Below are 25,443 nucleotides of genomic sequence, written 5' to 3'. Positions count from 1 at the left end.
CACTCGAGCAGCTAACCGCCCTGGAGCCACTACTACACACCTGTGTAAGAGTAATTTCAATCAAATTACACACCAACCCACCCTGAAGCCCACCCAAACAAGACACAATGCATGTAATCAATGGTAGTCTCATTACCTGATTCTGCTGGTATGTCCTCACCGTCCAGATGTACAGTGATGGCGCCATGCAAAAGTGTCAGTGCACATCTACCGACATGTAGTCTGACTCCAGAGAGTATGCCCTTGTGAAGATCTGTGTGAAATACCTGCAAAACATGAACAACATATGTAAGTAGAGGCACATATCAAACCATCATGCATAGTTAGGTGCAACAACAATGTACACTATGAATGTCTACACAGTATTGACTATGGACTGGCCAACAGCTCATGGGAGTCCAATGTCACCGTGTAATTTGCTGTCACTTGGGCACACCCTTTGCAAGCCCATGGAAACGGAAGCAGGAGGGGTGTGGATGTCTGCTACCCAAGCATCGAAACCAAACTCAGGACAAGCCTGCATGTGCCCAGCCACAATACAGTGTATGCCCAGGTACCCACACAAGGCAACACTCTTGCAAAATAAAAATAAAATTGAGAAAAAATGGCCATGAAAGGGCCGGCGGGGGGGGGGGCCACCTATGAGGTCCGAGGACAGGATGCACGCCACAATCCACCTGTGTGGATCATGGGAAACTAAAACACCCCATAGGCTCGTGGCCCACACGGCTACTCTGTTGTGGGAGATGAGTCGCTATGGCTCTGGCCAGACCCTGCAGCTGACTCTGGAGGTGGGGGAGCTGCCTCAGAAGATGGTGTGACAATGGGAGGCAGCCCACGCAAAGCACGAGTTTGCTCCTCCATGGCTGCAAGCAGGCGGGTCTGGTAGTTCTGGTTCTGGGTTATAATCATGCGGAGGTCCCCATGCAGTAACTCCCGGGATGACCTGACCTCCGCACGAGTTGCCTGCATCTCGGCCGAGAGCGTCCGTGTCAGACGCTCCAGCTGCTCCTCTGTCCTTCTATGGGATGAAGCCTCAAGCTCTAACAGGGTCGACCTGAGGTGACAGAGTTCTTCCCTCAGGCCTTCCCTGTGGCGCTGGGACTCCATGGAAAGTGATTCCCGCAGAGTCGCCAGTGCCGCCCGCCTGTCCATGTTGGACGCCAACATATCCTCCCTGTGTGCCTGGCAGATGGACTCTGTAGCCTGCTCCAGTCGCTCCATCAGCCTTTCTGGGGGGACAATGGAAGTGGCCACCCTATCCATGGCCTGTGCAATCATCTCGGATGATGCTGCCTGTTGGGTGGCCATACCGTAGATGGATTGCTCCCAAACGGTATTGCCAGGTGGCATACGGCCACCACGTTGACGGGCACCACACCTGCCTGGGGCAAGGCGGACTGCGCCTTGCTGTGCCGGCAAGGCCTCAGGCTGCAGGACTGCATTCCCTCTCTGATCTGCAGCCCCAGGAACAGGATCAGAGATTGGGTGGTGTGGCCCTGCATCCGTAACCACCGGAGGCTGATCTGCCGACACTGACATCCCCATTGAGGGCAATGGCCCGGCTGCAGGTGGGTCGGACAGAGGAGATTCTCTCCCAAGAACACTCACCTGCGACTGCACATAGGTGTCATCCTCCGAGTCTACACCTGAATACTGCTCGGGGGAGGAACCCCCAGAGACACCCCTCGACAGCACGACCTGCAGCACTTGTGGGTTTTCACCCACAAACACACCACGTCCCTCACTTGTGGAAGGTCGGCCCGGGTTGCCCTCCTGGGACGGCTCAACCACCACATCCCCAGCATCAACAAGTGCTTCGTCCCCTGCAAAGACATGAAAGAGAAAAATGGAAACAGGCATTAGCACCATGGCATGCAACAAGGGCTGATGAACAACAGAGGCAGTAGTTCTACGACACATGTCCCACATGACTGGGAGACCTCCTATGCATTCACCATCACTGGGTCTGTAGGGGAGGCTCAGGGCATACAATGTACAGATTGGAGAGCAACGCCTGCTCACCATGCTGCCTAGCACTGCCATCACACATTGGCCGGTGATTGCCATGTCAAAGGCACATGCCATCACACACATGGCATGTGACATAGCCACCAAGTGAAGAGGGAGAGGAGGGCTACTTTTTTGGATTTCAACCACTCTGGTCCTGACATTGCATCGTCACATCAATAAGTAAACATGTTGTACATGGATCTGCTAGTCCAAATTGGCCACGATGCACAGTGCCTTGTCTACATCAACAAAATGCAGTAAACAATGTGATTCCACCTCCCCATCACCTGTAAAGGATTCATATTGCATTCGTGAAGCACCGGTCCAGAAATGTATGAAGGTACAGCGGAGCACTGAGGGGTGGTGGGGCAGAAGGGGATGCCAGTCAACAATCCTACTGGTGCTGGTGTCATTCATGTCACGCAAGTGCAGGGGTGGGTGGCACAATGAAGTGCAAGGGGAAGTGGCGGCTGGAAGTGCTGTACAAGGTAAGTAGGACTTGACGTCAAGGGCAGATGGTGTTAGGCGCAGACAAGTGCTGGGGGGGTGGCCTATAGGGGTACAGAGACAATCATGCAGTGCTGTGGGCTCGGAGGGGACAGGGGAGGTACACACTGCATCTGGCTCGGCAAGGTCCTTGCAGATTTCTATGTGTCCTGCAGAGTTGTCACATGCCGCAGATATGTGCCCTTGGATTGGGGATCTCATCTTGGTGAAAAGGGTGAGGCGCTATTGCCTTTGGAGCATGTGGCAGGCCAGTTTGCCAGAGGATGGCCATGATGCAGGACATTCCCTCTCTGCCACCCGGCACCTGTGGTTTGGGTTCACAAGATCCGAGTCATGCCAGGACTCTGCATTGGCATGGGGCTTCAGACAGGTGGTCATGACCGTGGCAAAGACATCCAGTGTACCTGACATAGAGTGGAGCATGGAGTGGGCCCTGTCAGGATGGGAGTGAGCCTAAGGGGGAGCTGGATGGGGGGGAGATTTTGGCAGCATGAGCCTCGACTGACACACACTTCATGGGTCGGAATACCAAGAAGGTGTGTGACAGTGGTGAGGGTGGCTTTGCCTGTGGGGTGGTGAGGGTGAGCTGGGAGGAGAGGAGAATGTGATCACTCCAGGAGAGAGGAGTGCAGAGATGGACGGAGAGGGGAAAGTCAGATGAGATCAGAGCATCAAGAGTGTGCCCTGCAGAATGAGTAGGGACAGACGGGAGTCTAGAGGGTGAGAGGGAGTTGCTGAGGTCACAGAAAGGTCACGTGGGGGCGTCAACAAGCATGCAGGTGGATGCGTACAGCACCAAGGAAGAGGATTTCTGTGTCTGGGGACATGAGTGAGGAGGAGAGGTGAGGACACTCAGAAAGGAAGTAGTACATTTGACCAGTTTTCCCAGACACAGTACGCACAGTTTGTGAATGTCAAGGTGTGGTGGAGAGAGACGTCACACAAGCCATTCCAGAGTGGAGTAGGTCTAAGTAGGAGTGACAGTGGTAGGAATACCCTCAGGGAAGCCAAGGGCACACCCCCCCTGCACAGTAGTGGCGGGCCAAGGAGAGGGTCTCCTGAACATCAGGTAGGAGTGTGTGAAGGATGCAGACAGAGCTGGCCGTCAGACATGTTTCCATGAGACCAAGGATGTCAAGGTGCATAACCTCATGTAAGTGACAGATATCGGAGGAATGACTGATGCAGCCGCAGTGAAAGGAGTGTAATTGTGGAGGAGGTTGACAGCCTTGTAGGACTTACGGGGAGTGCTAGAGATCAGAGGTGCAGCATGTGTAGGAGTTGGAGTGGGAGGCGGAGAAGGTTCATGGGAGGGTGCAGGGAGGCAGTGCAGGATTGATGAGGAGAGAGGAGGGGGGACAGCAGGAGAGGTAAGGAAGTTGATGAGATGTGGGTAGCATTTCTCAAGGAGATTGAGGTTGGCCTAAGGGCCTTTGACTGAGACGCTCCCATTACCATGCACATCAATAGTGGCCTCTGAGGATTGGAAGGAGGCCAGGAGTACACCCCAACGGGTCCCACCATTGATGGTGGAAGAGGAGCAAGGAGAGAGGACAGGGACCATGTGAAGGGTCTATGGGACAGGCAAAGGCATGTATGAGCAGATGTCAGTGAGAGTTAGCTTTGAGTAGGCTCAGATGCACTGGTCAGCAATAGGGTGGGTCGCATTGGAGGGCAGGGTGCCCTCATTTGACTTTTGGCAAGCAGGTGTCATGAGTAGGGCACGATGGTCTGAACTGTAGAAGTCATGGAAGATAGACCATGAAGAGCAGCATGGAGTGTGAGGGAATGGGGCTCGAAACCAGACGGTACCAAAGGCCACAGGTAGGAGGTGGATGTCAAGGCAACATCCACAGTATGACAGCATGTTGGTTGGCATTTATATACAGAGGACGCATTAGCATGTGGTATCATTGCATGTCAGGCATGTGAAGATGGAACTTGAATGGCTGGGGGAAAGTATAGGAATGGTATGTAAGACATCAGATGAATAGACAGGGGAGTATGAGCAACAATGTAGTGACAAAATGACAATTCAAGGGCAACTTCCATGGTGTCGGGCCATATGTGCACTGTTGCCAGTAGGGATAGTGCTGTGGGCAGATGGTGTTGCACTGAACATACTGGATGAGGCACATGGGTGCCACTATCAACTCTGCCACACACCCCCTTGACAGGCACCCAACATGAATGCTTCACACACACACCATGCACATGGATAATACACACATGCATGTGCACTCACCGGATGATGCCTCGTAATCAGGGAGATCTCCCACACCTTGGAGTTGTCCCTCGGTGACGTAGGATCCAGCTACGGACTCGTGTGGTGTGAGTTCTATTTCCTGTGCTGGGGACCCACCTCCAGTCACCAAGGTTGCGGCATGACTTGAGGCCAGCTTATCCTTTGCCCTGCGCTTAAGGTCATTCCAGCGCTTCTGGCAATCACTAGCTGTGCGCCTCACTACTCCAAGGGCACTTATTCTGTCAGCAATGGTCTGCCAGTGTGCCTGGCGTCTGGCATGTGTGGTCTTGGACCCTGCAACGATGACCATTTCCCTATCATGATCTGACACATACTGAACAAGTGCATTCAGTTCGGCGTCTGTGAAGCTTGGCTTCCTTGATGGGCCGGACTGTGCAGCCGTGCCTGGGGCATCAGCCTGTGCCGGACGTGCACTCTTCCTCTTGCGCTTGGAAGGGGGTGGGGATCCAGAGTGTCCTACGCCGCTGTGGACACTAGGGGCAGGAGCCGTGGTGGACTCAGTACTGGGTGTGTGGGATTGCCCACTCAGCATGGGAGTAGGTGCAGGCATTGGGGGTAGTGGGATGGGGTCAGGCCTGATCTGAGGTGCATGAACTAGGACCGACACAGTCTTGGCAGGGTGTATGAGAGGTGGGGTGGATGGAGCCACACCCTGGCTACGGGGGCCAGCAGATGACCTATCTGGCATAGATGCGCATGCCCTGATGACACCAATGTGCACCGGTGCACGTGCAGTGGACCTGCTGACCTGGATGTCAGCGATGGGATCACCCTCGGACAGGTCTGGTGCCACAATGGCCTGGTCCGACAAGGGCTGATCAGGGTTGGTATCAGCCACATGACTCTCAACTGGGGGGGGGGGCATGGGTGTCCCTGACTGGTCCTCCAGACTGGGGGGGACAGGGGCACCCTGCAAGTCACAACCACGTCCCCTAGTGGATCCTCCACGGCCACCACGTGTGGCTCGGCCACCTTTGCCACCCTTACGGCTTGCACGCCTCCCAACCATGGCACTGATGGTATTGTGCGTATGGGAGTCGGTGTGCACAATTGTCCTGGGCAATTGGGTGTCAAAGGGGTTGGGTACCAGATGGTATTCGTACCCTAGTGCAGTGGCAAGGCTATATGACACCCCTGGGGAAAGATGACGGGTCACGCAACGCACAGGCACCCCAAAAAAGTTAAGGAACGTGCACAATACCCCTCCTAGACCACGTGTGCTGATGGAAAACCCTGCACTACGCTGTGGCATCCAGTAACACAATGAACGTATGCGTGTCACACGCAGCCTAGAATGACCTCTGTAGGGGTAGGCTACACACGGGGCATGCACAGAAGTTAGATACGTGCGTGACTCACCGTCTGCCAGGTAAAAGAGCGTGAAAAATGAGCGCGTTTGGTTGGCAACACCCCCGCCAAAAGAAGATGTGTACGCTGTCTGAGGAGACAGGACAACAGTAGAAGGGGACACTGTTTGAGGGAACAGGCCCAGGTAAACCAGTACAAGAGGAAAAAGAGAAAAAGCTGTCAGAGGTAACAGGGAGTACGAACTGGAAACGCCGTGAAGTAAATTGCGTGTGAAACGTCAAGAAGTACAGAATTCACCCACTCGCTCTCCACGAAAAGCACGTACAAGGAAATGGTGTTCAACACTACCTTATATACAGGCCCACACGTACAGCGTCACTTACGGCATGTACGTGCTTGGCCCATGTTCACCAATCACACGCTTTGTCACTTCTGCGTGTGGATCCTTTTTCACCAATCACACGCTTTGACACTCCTGCGTGTAGCTCACTTTGCACCAATCACACGCTTTGTCACTCCTGCGTGTGGATCCTTTTTCACCAATCACACGCTTTGACACTCCTGCGTGTAGCTCACTTTTCACCAATCACACGCTTTGTCACTCCTGCGTGTAGATCAATTTTCACCAATCACACGCTTTGACACTGCACGTGCAGGTAACTATAGACGCACATATGCTGGTGACGGGTTTTCGCGCGATTCGCTGAGTGTGGGGTTTTCACGTGCAAAATCACTCCCTATCAGGCTGTCCACGCGTTCAAACACGAAAGACCACGCTCCTGGCCAGGAGGCCAAATTACAGTCCCCCAGAGCCCTGAGCACGCTCCCACCTGCCATCTGCTGCTGCCTGACTGCCTGCTGGCCACGTGCCCCACAGTGCTGGTGGGTGGGGGTGGTGGGAGACATGGGTGGGGGCCTGGTGGAGGGTGCCCCTGGTGGATGGGGGGTGGGGGTGGTGGGAGACATGGGTGGGGGCCTGATGGCAGGTGCCCCTGCACTGCTGGGGGGTGGGGGTGGTGGGAGACATGGGTGGGGGCCTGGTGGAGGGTGCCCCTGGTGGATGGGGGTGCAGGGGGACATGATCAGGTGTGCAGGGTAGTCCACTGTTTTGTGGGCTGCCTGCAGGGGCCGTGGAGGGTGTACAGGGTACACCTGTGAGGGCCCACCCAGCCTATTCGCATGTGATAATTCCCACGCACCCCTGTGATACACGTACCCTGGCCAATCGCGTGTTGAACTTCCCGCTACCCCTGTAATACACGCACCCTGGCTGTTCGCGTGTGATAATTCCCGCGTACCCCTGTGATACACGTTCCCTGGCCTATCGCGTGTTCTACTTCACGCGTACCCCTGTAATACACGTTCCCTGGCCAATCGCGTGTTGAACTTCCCGCTACCCCTGTAATACACGCACCCTGGCTGTTCGCGTGTGATAATTCCCGCGTACCCCTGTAATACACGTTCCCTGGCCTATCGTGTGTTCTACTTCACGCGTACCCCTGTAATACACGTACCCTGGCCAGTCGCGTGTTGAACTTCCCGCTACCCCTGTAATACACGCACCCTGGCTGTTCGCGTGTGATGATTCCCGCGTACCCCTGTAATTCACGTTCCCTGCCTAGTCGCGTGTAGTACTTCCCGCGTACTCCTGATTTGGAGATTGCCCGCTTTGCTTTCCTTGTTTGCCTGCCCTGTGAAGTGGTCCAGGGTTAGCGCAGCCCTTAGCGATGATTTAGCGATTTTGATGGCTTTTCCTTGCGCGAGGGCGTTCTTGGGGGCGTTACTGGCGCTGCTGCAGGCTCGCTGCGATTCTCTGCGCCACGGCTGGTTTGGGAGCATGAAATCCATGAATACGCTGTGCGCGGAAATCAGTTTTAGCGCACGTGCCTGGCGCAGACTATCGCAGGCGCACGCTGTGCGCCAGCCGCGTGCGCTACTTGTGCGCTGGATTCTATGAATTACCCTGATAATGTTGCAAGGGAACAGAAAATGTAGATAGGGACTCATGGTGATGATGGGCACGACATGATTCAGGGTCAACCTGAGTACAAGGTCCTGGGGAGGTCCAGCATGAGGGTTGAGGGGGTGAAGCACCAAGAGTCAATGGGTCTCATTAGGAGTTTGGCAGTAGCCTTTCTGGTAAAACCTGCAAGCTGCCGCCAAACATCCAAAAATATCCGGCACCCGCGAATGGGCAATTATCGGGGTATTCCAGCCCCGCCTGACATAGTAATTGCAACTTCGCGGGTGCCAGAATCGGGTGATCCCCATTCCCATTGAGCCCCATAGGGCCCAATGGGAATGGGGATACCTGTAGCACCGGCGCAGTTCATTACCGTGCTGGTGCAACGGGCAAGCTGTGCTCGCGGGTGCCTTTCATTCCACCAGGTCAGAACTGGAGGAATGAAAGGCAGCCCGGGAGCACAACTCGGAGTTTGCCGGTCTGGATACAACAGTACCGGTAAGCTTACTGGTACCATTGTATCCGGACCGGCAAACTCGTAATGAGGCTCAATGTGTCCAAAAGTCAAATCCAAGCATTGGCAACAAGTCATTAATGGTGAACCTTTAGTGAATCAAGACAATTCCTGCAATGAATGGGAGTGGGGGGAGTGGAAGAAGGGAAAGGGAGGGGGACGCAGGAGAAGAAATCAGGGAAAGCAGGGGCGAGGAGGACATCAAGGGGGACCAGAAGGGGAGCACAGAAGACATCACAGGGGACAAGAGAGGGTTGGGGGGAACAGTTAAGATATCACGGGGGACCAGAAGGTGTGGGGGAACAGAGAGACATCACGGGGGACCAGAGGGGGTGGGGGGCACAGAGAGACATTACGGGGGACCAGAAGGGGGTGGGGGCACAGAGAGATGTCACGGGGAACCAGAGAGGGGTGGGGGGAACAGAGAGACATTACGGATGGGGGACCAGAGGGGGTGGGGGCACAGAGAGACATCACAATGACCAGAGTGCCTGGGGGGAACATAGAGACATCATGGGTGACCAGATGGGGTGGAGGGCACAGAAAGACATCACGTGGACCTGAGGAGGGGTGGGGACACAGAGAGACATCACGGTGGACCAGTGGGGTTTCGGGGGCACAGAGAGACATCACATGGGCCAGAGTGGCGTGGAGGGCACAGGGAGACATCACAGGGGACCAGAACAGGGTAGCGGCACAGAGAGACATCACGGGGGACTAGAAGGGGGTTGGGGCACAGAGAGACATCATGTGGGACCAAAGGGGTGAGGGGGCACAGGGAGACATCACAGGGGACCCGAGGGGGGTGTGAGGCACAGAGAGACATCACTGGGGACCAGAGGGGGGTGGGGACACAGTGAGACATCACCTGGGACCAGAGGAGGTGGGGGCAGAGGGAGACATCACAGGGGACCAGAGGGGTTGGGGTGCACAGAGAGAAATCACAGGGACCAAAGGGTGGTGGGGGGCACAGAGAGACATCATGTGGGACCAGAGGGGGGTGGGCAGCACAGGGAGACATCAAAGGGGATTAGAGGGGGTGGGGGGCACAAGGAGTCATCACAGGAGACCAGTGGGTGTGGGGGACACAGGGAGACATCACCTTGGACCAGAGGGGGTGGGGGGCACAGGGAGACATCACAGGGGACAAGATGGTGGTGGGGGGCACAAGGAGTCATCACAGGAGACCAGTGGGTGTGGGGGACATGGAGAGACATCTCGGGGTACCGTTGGGGCATGGGGGGGCACACAGAGACATCACAGGAGACCAGATGGGGGTAGGGTCTCAGAGAGACATCACAGGGGATCAGAGGGGTGTGGGGGGGCAGGAGAAGTAGGCAGCATTCCATAAGCGTACAGGGAGCAGACAGGGTCCTTCGTTGTAGGCCTGCGGTAGTGGTGGCCAGCTCCCGCCTCCCAGTTGCTTGGATTGGCTTAAAGCCAAGTGCAAACAATGGGAGGAGAGAGCAGGGCCAGGCCACAAACAGCAGATACTGTGGAAAACGATGAGGCAAGATGCCCAAAGAATGGAGAACAAAGGCAGTGAATGTGAAAACACTAGTGGACAAATTGATTTCTCGGCGTGCAGCGAGAAAACAAGTGAATGCAGGAAGAAATCTGGTAACATCTTTGCAGGACAAAGGCAGGACAATTCAAAAGTCTCTGGTAATACTAAAATACAGCCAAAGGTTGACGTGGTCATAAGGAGCCATGGGGTTTGGGGGTGTTATTTGGATTAGTGTGCACAGCCATGTCTGAGTTAGATATTTAGTTTATGGAGCCAGATTTTCCCATATCATTTGAACCTTTTGAGGCTGTGTTCTGGTTGTAGGATTGTGGGGAGCGTGTTACAAAATGTTGAATCTAACACTGAAATGTCCCTCGGTGTTTCAGTCTTTTTAACCTGGGTGGAGTTAGGTTGTTCCCCTCTGATGATCTTAGCACTATGGAAGGTACATATTTGATTATGTAAGATTTCAGGTAGTAGGATCATTGTTATAGACGGTGTGGATATTAATACAGTTCATTTTGTATATTACTCTCTTTAAAACATGGAGCGAGTTGAGGTGTTTTAGGGCTGGATAGATATCGTCCCAGGGCTTAAGTACCAACATAATTCTAGCTGATTTATTTTGGATAGGTTGCAGTTGGATTAGTTGTGACTTCTTCACTCTTGGATAGAGGCAATTTCCATAGTTTAGGTGAGAGTGAGCAAGGGTTCTAGTCACCTCAAATGTTCTATTGCCATTTGCAAGTTGGAGACCATTTCCGAATGGATGTTGAGCTGGCAGAGTGATATGCGGGCTACTGATCTATTTGTGGTCAGAGTGGGTGTTTGATGTTGAAAAGTATGCCAAGTATCCATACCGTGGCAGCTTCACTGGGTGCTGCACCCAGGAAAATGCACGTGGCAGGTTTTACTATGCCAAAGAAGATAACCCTGTCATAGTGGTGCATAGGCAAAGCTATTTCAGATGATGCAATCCTGGGTTCTCTGGAGGAGTTTATCAAGTTGCAGGTTCATGCATATAATTCGATAGATTTACAGAACAGTTCTATATTGTCTGCTAGTACTTTAGTGTAAACATTAAATTGCCGTGGGGATAAGAAGGAACCCTGTTCACTTACCCTCAAAGATTACCTTTCTTTTCGTGTTGCTTTTCACCTGGCTCAGCCCACGTCCCCAATTCCTCCCTGTGCCTTTCCACCACCTCTGTGGCCTGAGTTACCCACCTCTCAGGCTTGTCCCACTCAACTGATTGGTAAATCCAAGGGTCACTTAACATGGAAATCTTGATATCCCCAGACTCCCCAAGGCAGTACTTGCCTGGGCAGCAGGCAAGGGGCTTAGGATAAGGGTGTCTCCTGCCTTTCTGTTCACCTGATAACACCTATCATCACACAGTGTCACCAAGGTTCAGGTAAGGGAAGCTCATTATCAAATATTGCCTGGTCTAATCTGCACAACATAGCAACAAACCAATGCACCATGGAAAACATGGCTTAACTACATCTACTTTATGTAACCTAATACATCCATTGTATAGCTATATCATTTGTATTGTGATCAAAATACTGCTTTGCAAATACTTCTTGTGTTAACTGCTGAAATTCTTTACTACTGCATCCGATTACTTGTGTTACCTGCTATAGTCATAACATAGGCACTTCTAATTGTATCCTACTTGTTGAAGTCCATAGCATAGCAACATCAATAGGTAGTGATAAGAACTGGTTCCTTTGCATTGCCTCTTAGGCTACATTGATTTGGCGCTGCATGTTTGCATGAAATACCATAGACAAATCACTGGTACCCTGGTAGAAATGTTCTCCCTTCAATCTGTTACTTGTGTTACATTTCATCTGTATAACAATATACATAGAACACTCTCACTGTGTGCAGGGATATGTGCTTCCATGATTTGCATTTGCTAAAGTATGAGGAAATAGCTCAAAATTATACATTATTTTATGGGACACTTGGCTAGGGAATTACCAGACATGGTATAAAACCAGAAACTTTAAGTTTTCACATTTGTAATACTGATAAAAAATAACCAAACCGCACACTAATACGCTGCACACAGTTTTTTCAACTCTGCCTTGTGGCTCCTTATAATCTTTCTGCAGACTAGAGCAAAAACACACAGAGAGAAACATCACAATGCACTTTCACTGAATACATGTAAAACACAGGAAGAAAAACATAGGAAAACACAGCGTTCACCATCTGTCAGTGCAGTGATTCTATATTTGCAGGTATGGCATCAGCCTGCTTGACATCGCCAACCCCCAACAATGATTTTCCCTTTTGCCTCCAGTGGAATTAGCTACTCCCTAGAGAATTTGGCAGAATATATGCACATTTGTATATGTAACCTTGGAAGTGTGAATGATACATTTTAACAGAGCTGCAAAACACTCCTACAGACCATCCTTCCTTCCCAGTGAATTTCTCTTTTTGCATGTGCGAACAAAGCTTCCTAAGAACAAATGTGTTTGTGGCTCCTTTTGTTTGTTTTATCCTGATTTGGCACTGCCCGGATTAGCCTATGAGTTACCCTAATTAATTAATATTATTTTTCACTCAAACTCACCAATTTTTGCTTCCAGATTTTGTCTGCAAGTCTGGCTGCCCTTCATCTCACTGGCACTCTCCCCCCTCTTTCTGTCACTCTCACTTGCCTGCAGGGCACATCAACGACTCTCCCTCCTTCCCCTAAAGTCCGGCTCAGCACAATCTGTCGTCTCATAGAACAGTGCAGCCCCGATCCAAACTGCTTGATTTATTCTTTTTCTCCTTTCTCCCCTCCTCCATCGTTTTCTGGCAAACCCCCTGATTTGCTCTTCCTCAGCTTCACAGATCACTTTGCTCCCTCCCCTCTGCATATATTTTCCTAAAGATCCATATTGTTTGGACACCTATTCTGTCGCCACTTCTCCTTTTACCAATGCATCAGTAATTTTCCAAACCCTTTCTGTTTCTCCACAGTGACCTTTATACAGCAATTTTCTCCAGCCTGGATGAAATGTGCTACATAGCGTCATGACATCCTCTCTGCATTCATGTTTAAACAAAGAAGCTGTTTTTACAAAGCACATTATAATTGTTCTTTTTATAACACGCTTAAACCCAACGTGTGGTTTCTAAATGTAGGATCGGGATTCAAACCTGACTTGAGCTGCGTTGTCTTACTTCCAAGACAAAAGATATATAAAGGGCGCCTGGCGGAGCCCTGATCTGCCCAGGAGGCTACCTGTATATAAAATACTAGAAATCAGGGTGGGAGATCGGTAGCCAGCTATCTGATTTGGAAACTATTTTATTTTGTCTCCAAAACAATTTTGCACAGATGATATAGTTAAATGTTTACATGACTTTCGATAAGCACGAAAGTATACGGACATATGTTGTTTCAACACAGGAAATACAGGTAAGTATCGACCTCTCTATTGGCGAGGTACAATTTCCGAAGTGATGCACAAGTACACAATACAGGCAAGTGAGAACAAAAGATTTTTTGCAGGGTGCTGCCCAGGTCTGTAGTAGGTCCGGGGATGTTGAACAAGACGGTGTGCACAACACTGTCTACAAACACATATACAATGGGGTTGTGTCACTGTACATTGACACTGGAGTGTTTCGGCCATGTAGAGCTGGGTGAGAGCTCACAGTTGCAGTGGCCTTCATCAGGATGAATGCTGATTTTGAGACTGTCCGTGTGATTAATCATCTGCTGTGGTTGAAGCGGGGACGCTGTGCTTGAAAGTCCTGGAGAAATGCCGGACTATGAGGAAACCATGGAGTGGCATGGGCTGACTCGGAATGAATTTGGGTCCTACAGGCGGGAAGATTACGCTTGGAATGTCTAGGAGCGGAGGGCAATGGAGCGCAATGGATGCGGCTGACCTCCTCGATGCAATGGTGCATTGAGGAGGTCAGCCGCACCCATTGCGCTCCACTCCTAAATGTTCCAGGCCTAATCTTCCCACCTGTAGGACCTGAATTAATTCTGAGTCAGCCCATGCCACTCCCTGGCATGGTTTCCTCATAGTCCAGCATTTCTCCAGGACTATCAAGCACAGCGTCCCCGCTGCAACCACAGCAGACGATTACTGATGCGGACAGTCTCAAAATCAGCATTCATCCTGATGAAGGCCACTGCAACTGCAAGCTCTCACCCAGCTCTAAATGGCCGAAACACTCCAGTGTCGATGTACCGTGACACAACCCCATTGTATATGTGTTTGTAGACAGTGTTGTGTACACCGTCTTGTTCAAAGTCCCCGGACCTACTACAGTCCCAGGCAGCACCCTGCAAAAATCTTTTGTTCTCACTTGCCTGTATTGTGTACTTGTACATCACTTTGGAAATTGTACCTCGCCAATGGAGAGGTCGATACTTACCTATATTTCCTGTGTTGAAACAACATCTGTCCGTATACTTTCGTGCTTATCGAAAGTCATGTAAACATTTAACTATATCATCTGTGCAAAATTGTTTTGGGACAAAATAAAATAGTTTCCAAATCAGATAGCTGTCTACCGATCTCCCACCCTTACTTCCAAGACAGACTTGTTGCCCCTGAGCTATACTTCCTATTCTACTGTCTCATTACGCTCTGAACCTCACATCCACAAAGCACACTGCAATTCAGCTTTCAATGCTCATATTCATTTTCTAGTCCAATATTGTAACTTAATGCCCCACCCATCCAGCAGCCTACGGGCTAAGCAAACCCACTCTCATCTCAATAAATAATTACATTATTTGTAGCTAATCATTTGTTAGCACCCTAAACTACACTATGCTATGCTAAATCCCAAATCACCCCCTCTTTAGTTTGCCCTCAATGCCTCACATCATTACCAAGTCACACACCTAACACCCTAACACCTGCTGTTACATTAGCATCATTTCTAAAGTATACACAAAACCTCTTATAGAGGTCAGAGATGGCGCTAAAATTAGTCCAAGGTGGAAATGTGTGTACTTATTATCCCTAAATATCCCTCCCTTATCCTCCCCAGTTGATAGCTCCCCACTCCCATGTACCTCTGCTTCCTTCACTGTGTACTTCCCCCTATAATTTGTAAAGTGCCCCATTGCTTCCTGAATCTAGGTCCACACCCAAGCAGTACCCTAATAATATTAATAATATCAAACTCATTGAATAGCTCCATCGATTGAACTCTGGTAGAAATTGACTAATCAGATCTCCTTTTTTGTGCCACCTGATTGAAGCCATAACTTGACTGCATTAATTACGTGCTGCCTGTTTGGAATCATAGCCAATGCACATCAACGGAACTGACTCCTCTGCATCTGCTACTCATGTTACCAGCTGTTCTCCACTGCATCTCCTTCTTTGGGTCACCTGCTTGAACCCATAACCTAACTACATTTTGTTGTGCTACCTGTTTGCAGTGTACATTGATTGAACTAACTCCTCTGCATCTGCTAGGTGTGCTGCCAGCTGCTCTCCACTGCATCTGCATGTTGGTGTCACCTGCTGGACCCCTAACACAGCTAAGTCTATTCGGTGGTCCCTGATAGAAGGCCATATCATAGCTACACCAATTGCACTGTGTTAGAAACCGCTTCCTGATACATACTGAACCTCTAGCTTAGCTAGACGTATTCTGTGCTGCCTGTTTACATTCATCGTGCTATGATAGAAATGTACTGCGTGCATCAGGTACTTGAATAACCTGTTGTAATAGAAAGGGTTCCCTGCATTAGCTTTATGTGTGCTGAATCCATCATAAAGCTACATCAATTGCACTCTGGTAGAAATTGACTTAGTTGCGTTTGCAATGCTCGTAATTGAAGGTGTGATAGAAATTGTTCACCTATGCATGTGATACTTGTGTTACCTGCTGAACCCATTGCATATAAAGATAAACTGTACTGTGACAGAAACATACTCCTTTCTAGCTGTGCTTCTTTATGCCACCTGCTGAACCCATACTTTATGTACTTCTATCTTGCACTTCCTATTTTACACCCATATCATGTAACCTGTTTTAGGAACTGCTTCTTTGCATTGCTGCTTACAGGATTTACAGAAACTGTTTCCCATTGCACTATTCTCTGTTATACATGTGAACCAGTGGCAGATTTATGTCAATGGTGGATTATCTCCACCCTGCACTTAACTGGTGGACGGTTTACTTCCCTCTTCACTTGGGTCATCTCCGCCCATGCACTTACCTGCTGCTCCCTGTTGCCCCCCCACAACAGGCACCTCCTGCACTTCCCCCCGGGGGACCCTTACAGCACTCAACTCCCTGAACGCATAGCATAGACTTACCTTGATTTGAGATTAATTATTTTGGAGTCATTGTACTATTGCTGTTTGGGTTACCCCTGTTATTCCCATACACCCCACCTGAAGATGTAGCCTGCCCTCAGCCTGCACTCCGAAAGAGGAGCCCGACGTATACCTTTCAAACTGTGCCTGTTTCATCTTTGTGATTGTGATTACTGCTGGTTCACTGGTAGTTCGGGGCTGTGAAGGCAGTTTCACCACTATCCACCCCTGTCCTCCTGTTGAGCAGTAATCGTCTTTTTAGAGAGACATATGAAATATTAAACCTATTCCATTTAATTGGAACATGTGGAGGTCTGGGCAAAGTTCTAAGTATGGAATAGTCCACCCAGTTTGACAATCGAAAAATGTACCATTAAAATATACCTCTGTCCCAGTTGCATACCCTAAAAGTACCTTTTCAGACTATATACATGAACGCGTTGTTCTCTCTCCTTCGTGCCTTTCCTTTAAGCAGCAAAAAAGTCATCAATTGCATTTATTACCAAAAGGCTACAAACCAATGAGGCTTGTTAGTTACCATGGCATTTGCTGCAACAGATTGTCTGCAGTGTTTGGCTAACATGTTGTGGTCTTGGAGAGATGTGACCTGCTACACTTGTGTTCCCACAGTGGCCTCCAATTTAATTGGGTCCCCAGCTTCTCTCTCGGATACCCGCTAGGCACTCTATACAATAAATAAAGAATAAGCCCTGTTCTCTGTAAAACGCTGTGCTAGTGATGTCATCTATACCTTACTTCAAGGTACTGAAATTAGCGGAATGTAGAGGCAAAAACGGCACTAGAAGCACCAGAAGCAAGTGTTTGTCATGCACCACAGTTCAGTGACTCTGCACTCTCTACAAAACTGAACATTAATAATGTACAAAAACAGGTGGCAACATTTCTTAGTTTATTGTTTGTAATTCATGTCCTCTGTCAAAAAAGCAGAAGCTATTATGAGATATTAGAAAACGATTGATGTTTTCATTCTCTTGTTCGCTCTTCAATATTCTAGTGAAGTTGCCTTCAGGCAACTTGCACATGGCTCAAAGCTTTCAAGATCGCAGTAACTATTGTGAGATGATGCAAAGATATGTCACAGTGTTTCTCCGGGTGTATTTATCTTATTGGATATGTATAAGACGCTTATACAACAAGGCAGGGTTTCAAACCATAACAAGGCAGAAGGGAGGGCAACAAGAGAGCTAATAAACAATGACATAGACAATGCATAAATAGAAACTGACAGCGGTCCTACTAGGCCTTGTGACATTTGGAGCGTGAAAGACAGTGGGAAAAAGCGGATGGTCGGGTGGGGGGAAGTACCAGAGGTGCAAATTGGGGGGGGGCAGGTAAGTGCATGGGTGGAGACATCCCAGTCAAAGAGGGAGGTCTACCAACCCAACAGGTGAGTGCAGGGTGGAGACAAACCACCTAACAGGCGGGTGTGGGCCCAGAAGGCAGTGAAGGTGGGGGTGCTGGGGGCAAATTGGCAGAAGGCCATAACCCTATTGGACTCTTGAGGGACCAGGCCTCCAATATCACTGACAGAGAGGATGGTTAGCACGGGAGAGGGAAGGAGGAGGAGAAGGGAAACGTCTTCAGTTGTTTGCAGATCATGAGGTGGTCCTGGTCAAGACAGAGAGAGAGAGAGAGATAGAGAGTTTGTTCCATAGGAGAGAGCCAGCCGAGGAGAGAGATCTGCCCCAGGTCCCTGCTTGGAGAAGTGTTTGATCAGCAGAGAGTTGGAGCCAGAATATCGACAGTTGTTATGCCAAGTTAGCCCAATCCAAGCATACATTATCAGTCTCCTGCTGTACAGCAATTTTAGGATGTGTTCTCTTTTGATGACAAGGAAGCATGCACATGCTGACGTTAATTCTGGGCTGCAAGCCCTTGTTTACAACAGTCAAGTCTTACATGGGGCATCAGTCACACATAACAAAGGAAAACAAATACTATATGACACAATGTGTTGAGCAAACAGTTGACCACAATGTCCTTCTTAGAAGGGGTGCAGAATTAACAGCCACACTACATCACTGTGAAATGACCTGATAACTTCATAATGTATTCAATGAAAACAGTTCATAGGATGACATCTGGTTTGGGGAAAACATGCAATAATCAATGCTTCGTGTATCATGTATATCATGTAATATATTAAATAATGTCATGTTTTCACTATTGACATCTAATAAGTGAAATGTATGGCATTTCCGATAGTGTTTACATTAAATGGTGTTTGAATTATGCTTTGATGGCTTTGATTAAAGAAAACTGTATGTGTTTTGAACATCTTAATCAGGCAGCATTTAATACTTTAGAGAAATAGTGAATTCTATAAATACACGCTGATCTATAATTAGGCAGAATAGGCAAATACCACCTGGTTCTTCCATAACCATCAACCTCATAATGATGTCCAACGTGCAGTACAGCTCGTGTTCATTTTGCAACAATGAAGTAGGAAGACGAGAATAACATGACATCTTAGGAGCTCACCAGTATTTATTGACCTGCTCATTGGTTATGATGTATGAACCACTGTGAACCGAAGACAAATGCACATTTTGAGATGTTACAACTATGAATGTGTTATATAATATGTGTGATGTTCAAAATTATGGTATTGCATCCTTAAACTATAGTAAAATGAACCACTCCGTTTCAGATAGGAGCTTCTTTGAGCTCTAACTTTGTCCGCCTTTGCTCTGACACCTGTTTGCCACCTCTAAACAAAGCCTGGGGCACTATCATTCACCTATAAAGTGGGCAGAGTGATCAGAAAGGTTGTGGTAGTCAGAGTTCAGAGCAGTTCCTCAAGCTTGCTAATCTTCCAGGGCCAGAGTAACTCTCAAAGATTTCATACGTGTCTGCATGCCTGCACATGACCCACAAAGTGGCAAGGATCCCCAAGGCTTCACTGGCCCCAACTTCACCAGGCGGGTCAACACTCTGCCAGACTGTGGTGGGAATTGCCTAGGCTGATTCTGCCTATGTGCCATGCTTGGTGGATTATTCTTGAAATTAAGTGGGCCCTTCGTCTACTCTCCTTGCAGGCAGGAAGTTCACTGGAGGACTGGCAGACATCCTGCATCTGTCAGGTCTCTACATCAGGACTTTGTTTCATTTGAATCCGTGCAGACAGGAGGAACGCTGATCTTTTCACCACACTGCTCACAACATTTTTAATCAGGCACCAACTCGAACTTAAACCACACTACTAAAGGTTTGCAAGGTTTATACAACTCTAAATGCCCTCACAATGTGGCTTGTTTGGAGGTCTGTTGGAAAGGTTGTTTCAGGCCTACCAAATATATCCATATTTTTTCAAACTCAGATGAATGAAAGGCCTTGTTTACCTGCCTTTATCAATTCTATGATCCATATGTTGCACGATGGACGCTGCAGCAGCACTTTAGCTCACTGAGCTAGCTCACATGCTAGCCCACCTAGAAACATCTTTTTCTTGTCTGCCTTGATATATCACTAATGTAGCTTTCTTGTTTATAAGCACAGGACATTTAATTAAAATAGCCAATAAACCGGTTTGACAAGGAACCGTTTTAAGATTATGTGTAAAGAGGTTAATTCGTTGAAACACATCGTAGCCTTACTGACACAGTTGTGGGTCATCATCCTGAGGCAAAGCCGTGGGCCATATGTTGGGAAAGGGGTCATTATCCTAAGCATTAATGGCCCATCATGTGCTTTATAAGGATTTTATAAAGAAAGGTTTGGGATTTGTAATGATCAAGTAAAATATGTGAGTTTAATAATGAGAAAAGCACACAAACATGTTAGTAAATTAAAAGTGCCTTTATTCTGGCAAATTAAAATAACTAAGTCGTCTATATAAGGAAAGAATTTTACTGCTAAGCCTGGTTCAAGTAGAGCAGTTTCCGCATCAGATTGCTTTAGGTGCAATGTTAAAGTGAACACATTTTTCAGGGAAATAGTTTCTGTTTTTTCTCTTGCTCCTTCTGAAATGAGACTGTCTGGAATGTGGTCAATACCAGTACTTATTGAGTGCATTTCGAACATTCTCATTGGCTAAAAAGAGGTCAATAGCGACTTCTATGTTGCATTAGTACCCGGCGAGGGTCAACCGGAATGAAACAAACATTTTGATTGACCCTCGCCAGGTCTGCACCTTGCCGGGAATCCCTTGTCTGGTATTCCATTCCTTTGCCCTGGCAGGGGGCGTGGATGCCCCTCAGCCAATAAGGAGACTCGAAACGGTGCCATCCCCGCTCCGAGCCTCCACAAAGCTGTAGGCCTCCATTTTCCTCCGCCGGGGATTCGACTAAGGTTTTCTTTTTTTTTCGGTAGCGAACGCGCCGGGAACGCTTCTGTTCCGCTCCCGATGGCCGCCATGGAAAAGGAAAACAGACTCTGTTGTCCCTTCTCCGGTGGCCATTTTCTTTTACAATTTTTATTTTCTTTTTGCGAAATGCCACAGTGTTTTGGGACAGAAAAAGATTGCTTTTAGTACCCCGGTCTTGCCGTGGGCCAGTAACTATGGGCCCCGGGGCATTACCTAACTCGGTAATGGCCCCACGGCTCAAGGCATGTTGCTTAAATATAAATGGACAGGTAGTTGGAGTTCACTCTTCGTTTCCACTTTGACACAAATGTAGTGTGTTAATGAACACATTCATTTTCTTGTTTGCTTTGCTTTTAAAATTTTCAAGCTGGACATCCTGCCTCATCATTAACCTGCCAATAGCTGATGTTATTGTATCAGTCCTGCTCTCTTTCTCAATCAATGCGCTGTGTCAATGTTCCACCAGATTCATGCTACAGTCAGGAATGTTGTCAATGCCTGTCTCTCACCTTGACTACTATACATGCATATGTATGAACTCAATATCTCTAAACATCCGTAATGTTTCTTTTGTTTTCTAGCCCTATTGTTCTCTGCATCTTCATCTCAAGGTCTCGGAGAATCCATACACCTCAGGAAACATTGCCAGCAGAGACACAGCACCTGGCATCATTGTTGCTTCTGGTATGGTATTTTATACTTTTCTCCAAAAAAAAAAAAAAAAAAAAAAGTGAAACTTTCTCCACCAGCAAGGAATGGTAAAGAGGAGATTACAAAAAATGGGTTCTTCCCTGCAAAAATACTTCCATACCAGGAGGGAAAAAAATAGCCCAGATAATAGCTCCGCCCATGCCTGTTTCAGTCAACTGTTCCAGTAGACCAAACTCTGTAGGTGTGTAATGGACCCTTCCTGTCATTTTATATATATGGTCTTCACCCTAACCATAGGTGACCGATGATATTCTAGCCACTTCTCAAAGGAATATTCCAAACCAACAATGTGGGGAGTTTGTTCCTCCTGCATTGAGAAACACGCACTGACAGACACATTGAAGTTTTGAGTCTCCTTGGTCAGGTGACCGTTAAGTCTCTAGTTACAGCGGGCTCGGCAGTTACATCTGGTTGTAGCATGTTCTAGAATAGCTGAACAAAGGATGATGTATGAAAAAGCCTAATGGAAATGCATGTGTTGCATGCCATATTTTCTTAGTTCATGTGTTCCGCTGATTAGCAAAAGAGTGGTGTAATAACATACACGAAAATTGTGCATTTGTTAAAAAAGATTGGTTGCTTAAAAAGGTTTTTCTAATTCTTCGAAAAAAATACATCTTTAGACAACCCTTTACAAGCATATTTTGGTATTACTGTTTTTCAATATATATGTCACACCTATTCTAGTCATGAAACAACTGATGATTTCTTATCTCATAGAGAACAAACAGAAGTATTAAAGTGGTTAGTTTGCGCCCGTGTACGATAAGGAATAATCTACACCCCAATGAGTGTGATAAGAATATTTACACTCACCTTGGAGATCCGTATTGTTAAAGAACCTCTCTTCCTGTATCCTCATGCCTCTGTATGATACTAGAACTCCTTTGTCAATTGTGTAATAGCACTGCTAAAATTCACACCCTCAGGAATACAAAGGTTACACTGATGTGTAAAAAAGTACTGACAAGCTATTGAGTTTGCATAATTTGTGCAATCCTTGCGTAATATTCAGTTCACTGTAAACTGTGCAGGATTATCAATTCCACATGCAATCATCCAGATACTTCAGTCAACAGCCAATAATCCTGCAAACAATAATATTGATATGTCTTTCTTACAGGTAACATAGGTTCAGAATTGTCGAACAGTGACATCAGCATGTTTATTTCATCTGATGCTGGGAACAGTTGGAGGCAGGTAATAAATAAAGAAACGTTTTTTTTTAATTATTTTCTAAAATTGAAAGATACTTGTTATATTCAGCCCACCTCATGTACATATGTTGTGTAGCTTCTTTAGGAAAGATGGCAAGTGTCTAAAAATTGTCAAATATGTGTATTCCCGCTGGCTGCAACAGAAGGGTGATGTGTGCTCAGGGCCAGTGCAAGGAATTTTGCCACCCTAGGCAAACTGTCAGATTGGCGACCCCCCACCACGATCTTTCTGGGTCCTAACCATTCTCAACCGTCACCATTGTGTTACTGATTGCAGCAACCCATTACATTACCTTCACATAACACATTGCTCACATATTCTGCGGTGTCTGGTTTCCAATGCACTTTCTTCACATTAAACTGCAAGATCACTAGCATGTCGCTGGTACACTGTATCCAGGTAGGCTGGCTGCCTTGTGAAGACTCTCGGATGCGATTGTGTGTCAGCTGCACACATGCTCACAACAAGTGATGGCAGGTTGATAGATGGCCAGGAACAGCAACCGAGAGCTAATTTCAGGGTTATTATTCAAAGGGACTCGTTCACAGTACATGGAGCGTTCATGTCAGTGTGACACTTATTGTACACAGGGATGCACACAGCAGGCTTTGCTTGTATTGATGACTGATGCTGGCTGATAAAGTAAAGTAAACGCAGTCTGGCTTTCTTTTGTTTTGCTATCACTCAACTTACCCTCCACACTGAATCTGTTGGTTGTCTCCGTGACCATCAGTCTTGTTTTAGAGCATCCAGAGGCACGGAAACTGCTCTTCTGAACACCCGTAAAGACCTGCTCTCAAATGTTGCCTCTAACTCTCCCTCTGTCCTCATTCTTCTCAAGCTATCTTCAGCTTTCGATATGGTAAACCACATCATACTGATCACCCGTCTCCGTGATACCCTCAGCATCACAGATCAGGCCCTGGTGTGGCTCACCTCCTTCCTCTCTGACTGGCCCTCCCAGGTGGAACTTGGGTCCTTTCTCTGCTCTATCACACTCTCTCCTTGTGATGTTCCCCAGGGATCTAACCTATCCCCCAGGTTTTGCAATATCTACATGCCCCCCTTGGCCCACAGGATCTCTACCTTTACCTCTAACTTTCAGTGTTATGCGAATGACACACAGCTCTCTTTCAGGCTACCCTTGGCCTCCTCTTCCTCCTCCTCCTCGATCATTCCTGACTGTCTATCTGCAGGTCTGTCTTGGTTTGCTGCTAATGATCTTTGCCTGAATGCCATTAAGATAGAGATCGTACTAATTGGGCCCCTCTCCCGCTTTCCCACTCTCACACTGGCCGACCTCCCTAGGCCCTGCGCTTTGACCTACCAATGAGGCAAAAAATCCAGGGGTCATCTCTACTTCTCCTCTCACATCTCAGACATCTCCAAAAAGTCTCATTAACAACTGCACCTCCTGAGAGGTAATCTGCCTTTTCTCACTTTTGCCCTCACCACCTTGCAAGCCCTGGGTCTCTCTAGGCTGGACTATTGCAACAGTCTCTTTCTTAATCTTCCTACCTCTACTCTCTGTCCTCTACAACTCATCCATAACAGAACCACAAGATTTATCCGTGGCCTCAAGCCCAGAGAACTCATCTCTCTGGTGCTGAAATACCTCCAATGGCCACCCTTGGCTTCAAGGATCACGTTCAAGACCCCCTGCTTAATCCACAAAGCTTTCTGGGGCTACAACACTCTCTTCCTAAATACTCTTACTCTAGAGTCTTCCACCTGTCCTCCTTCAACTCTCTGTGGGTGAGCCACCTTCACGAACAGAGATTTGGGGGTAGATCTCTATCCTCTGCAGGTGCCTCCCTTTGGAACAGCCTCCTTGCTTCTCGCCATCTTGAGCCGGAGCACATTAATTTCCTTAAACTCCTCAAGACCTTCCTCTTCTCTTCCTCCTTCTCTCTCTCCCTCTCCCCTGCTAACCTCCATTCTTTTTCTCTCCACCCTCCTTCTCCTCCCTAACTCTGTTCCGTTTTGGTGACTGGTTGCCTGGTTCAACTCCAGAGCCTTACAGGTTCCAGGCTCCTCCACCAGTTTTCTGCACTTGCCTTCGGGCCACTGCATTACTGCACTTTCAGCTTACGCTACATGAGCGGGGCAACCTCTCTGCATTTAACCCAGGACTGGACTGGGTTAGGGTTAGCGCTGCTGGACTGGACTCATTTGTTTCCCCCAGACCTCCCTTCCTCGCACCTCCGTCTGTACGCATGCACAGGTTACACAGGTCAGAAAAACAGGGGGGTTGCAAGAAATTGCAGTCCAGGGTGGGAGTCTGAGCAGAGCTCAGAGATCGTGGCTGGGAAGTCATTAATGATGCACTAGGTGTGTAGCAGCAAGACTGGAGCCGACGGATCAGGTCACAAAGTCACAGAGGTTATTGAAAGAGTTGTTACGCAGCTCCAGCAAAGGAGGAAGGAGGTGACTCAGGTGGGATGAAACCGTCCCATGTCCAGCTTGTGTTTGATTTCCAAGTCCAGAGGCGAGTGAAAAGAGCAGCAGGTTCAGCGAATGGTGAGCCTCAGGTCCAACTAAGAATGAGTAGTGTGGGTGAGTGAGTTAGCTGCAATCTATCGTACAATAGCTCGCATACGTCCTATCCAGCCTTTACATGTGCACTCCTGGCTGTCAGCTAGATATGACTCAGGCACCCCCCACAAGCTCCGTCAAAGACATATACCAGACTTTCAATGGCATGCCTGGGGCAGTATCAGCATCTCCTAGACTACACAGCGGTCCCTGCCTAGGAGATCGGGACTCTACAGTGCTCATCAGTTCCATGTCAACATATT

General features: G+C 48.3%; 1 protein-coding gene across 5 annotated transcripts in view; it reads left to right on the top strand.

The window, feature by feature from the left end:
- LOC138473193 (VPS10 domain-containing receptor SorCS1-like) overlaps window positions 1–25,443 on the top strand; it is a 3,088,785-nt gene that overhangs the window by 2,363,371 nt on the left and 699,971 nt on the right. For all 5 annotated transcript variants that reach the window (XM_069611754.1, XM_069611755.1, XM_069611758.1 and 2 more), the window contains exons 11-12: window positions 21,298–21,400; window positions 22,551–22,627. In XM_069611754.1, the coding sequence (XP_069467855.1) occupies window positions 21,298–21,400; window positions 22,551–22,627 (180 nt within the window). The remainder of the gene's footprint in view (window positions 1–21,297; window positions 21,401–22,550; window positions 22,628–25,443) is intronic.

The sequence above is a fragment of the Ambystoma mexicanum genome, chromosome 8, assembly GCF_040938575.1.
Source record: "Ambystoma mexicanum isolate Mex_15411 chromosome 8, UKY_AmexF1_1, whole genome shotgun sequence".
Lineage (NCBI taxonomy): Eukaryota > Metazoa > Chordata > Amphibia > Caudata > Ambystomatidae > Ambystoma > Ambystoma mexicanum.
The sequence above is the reverse complement of the archived record's forward strand: the minus strand, read 5'-3'. Positions and strand labels throughout refer to the sequence as shown.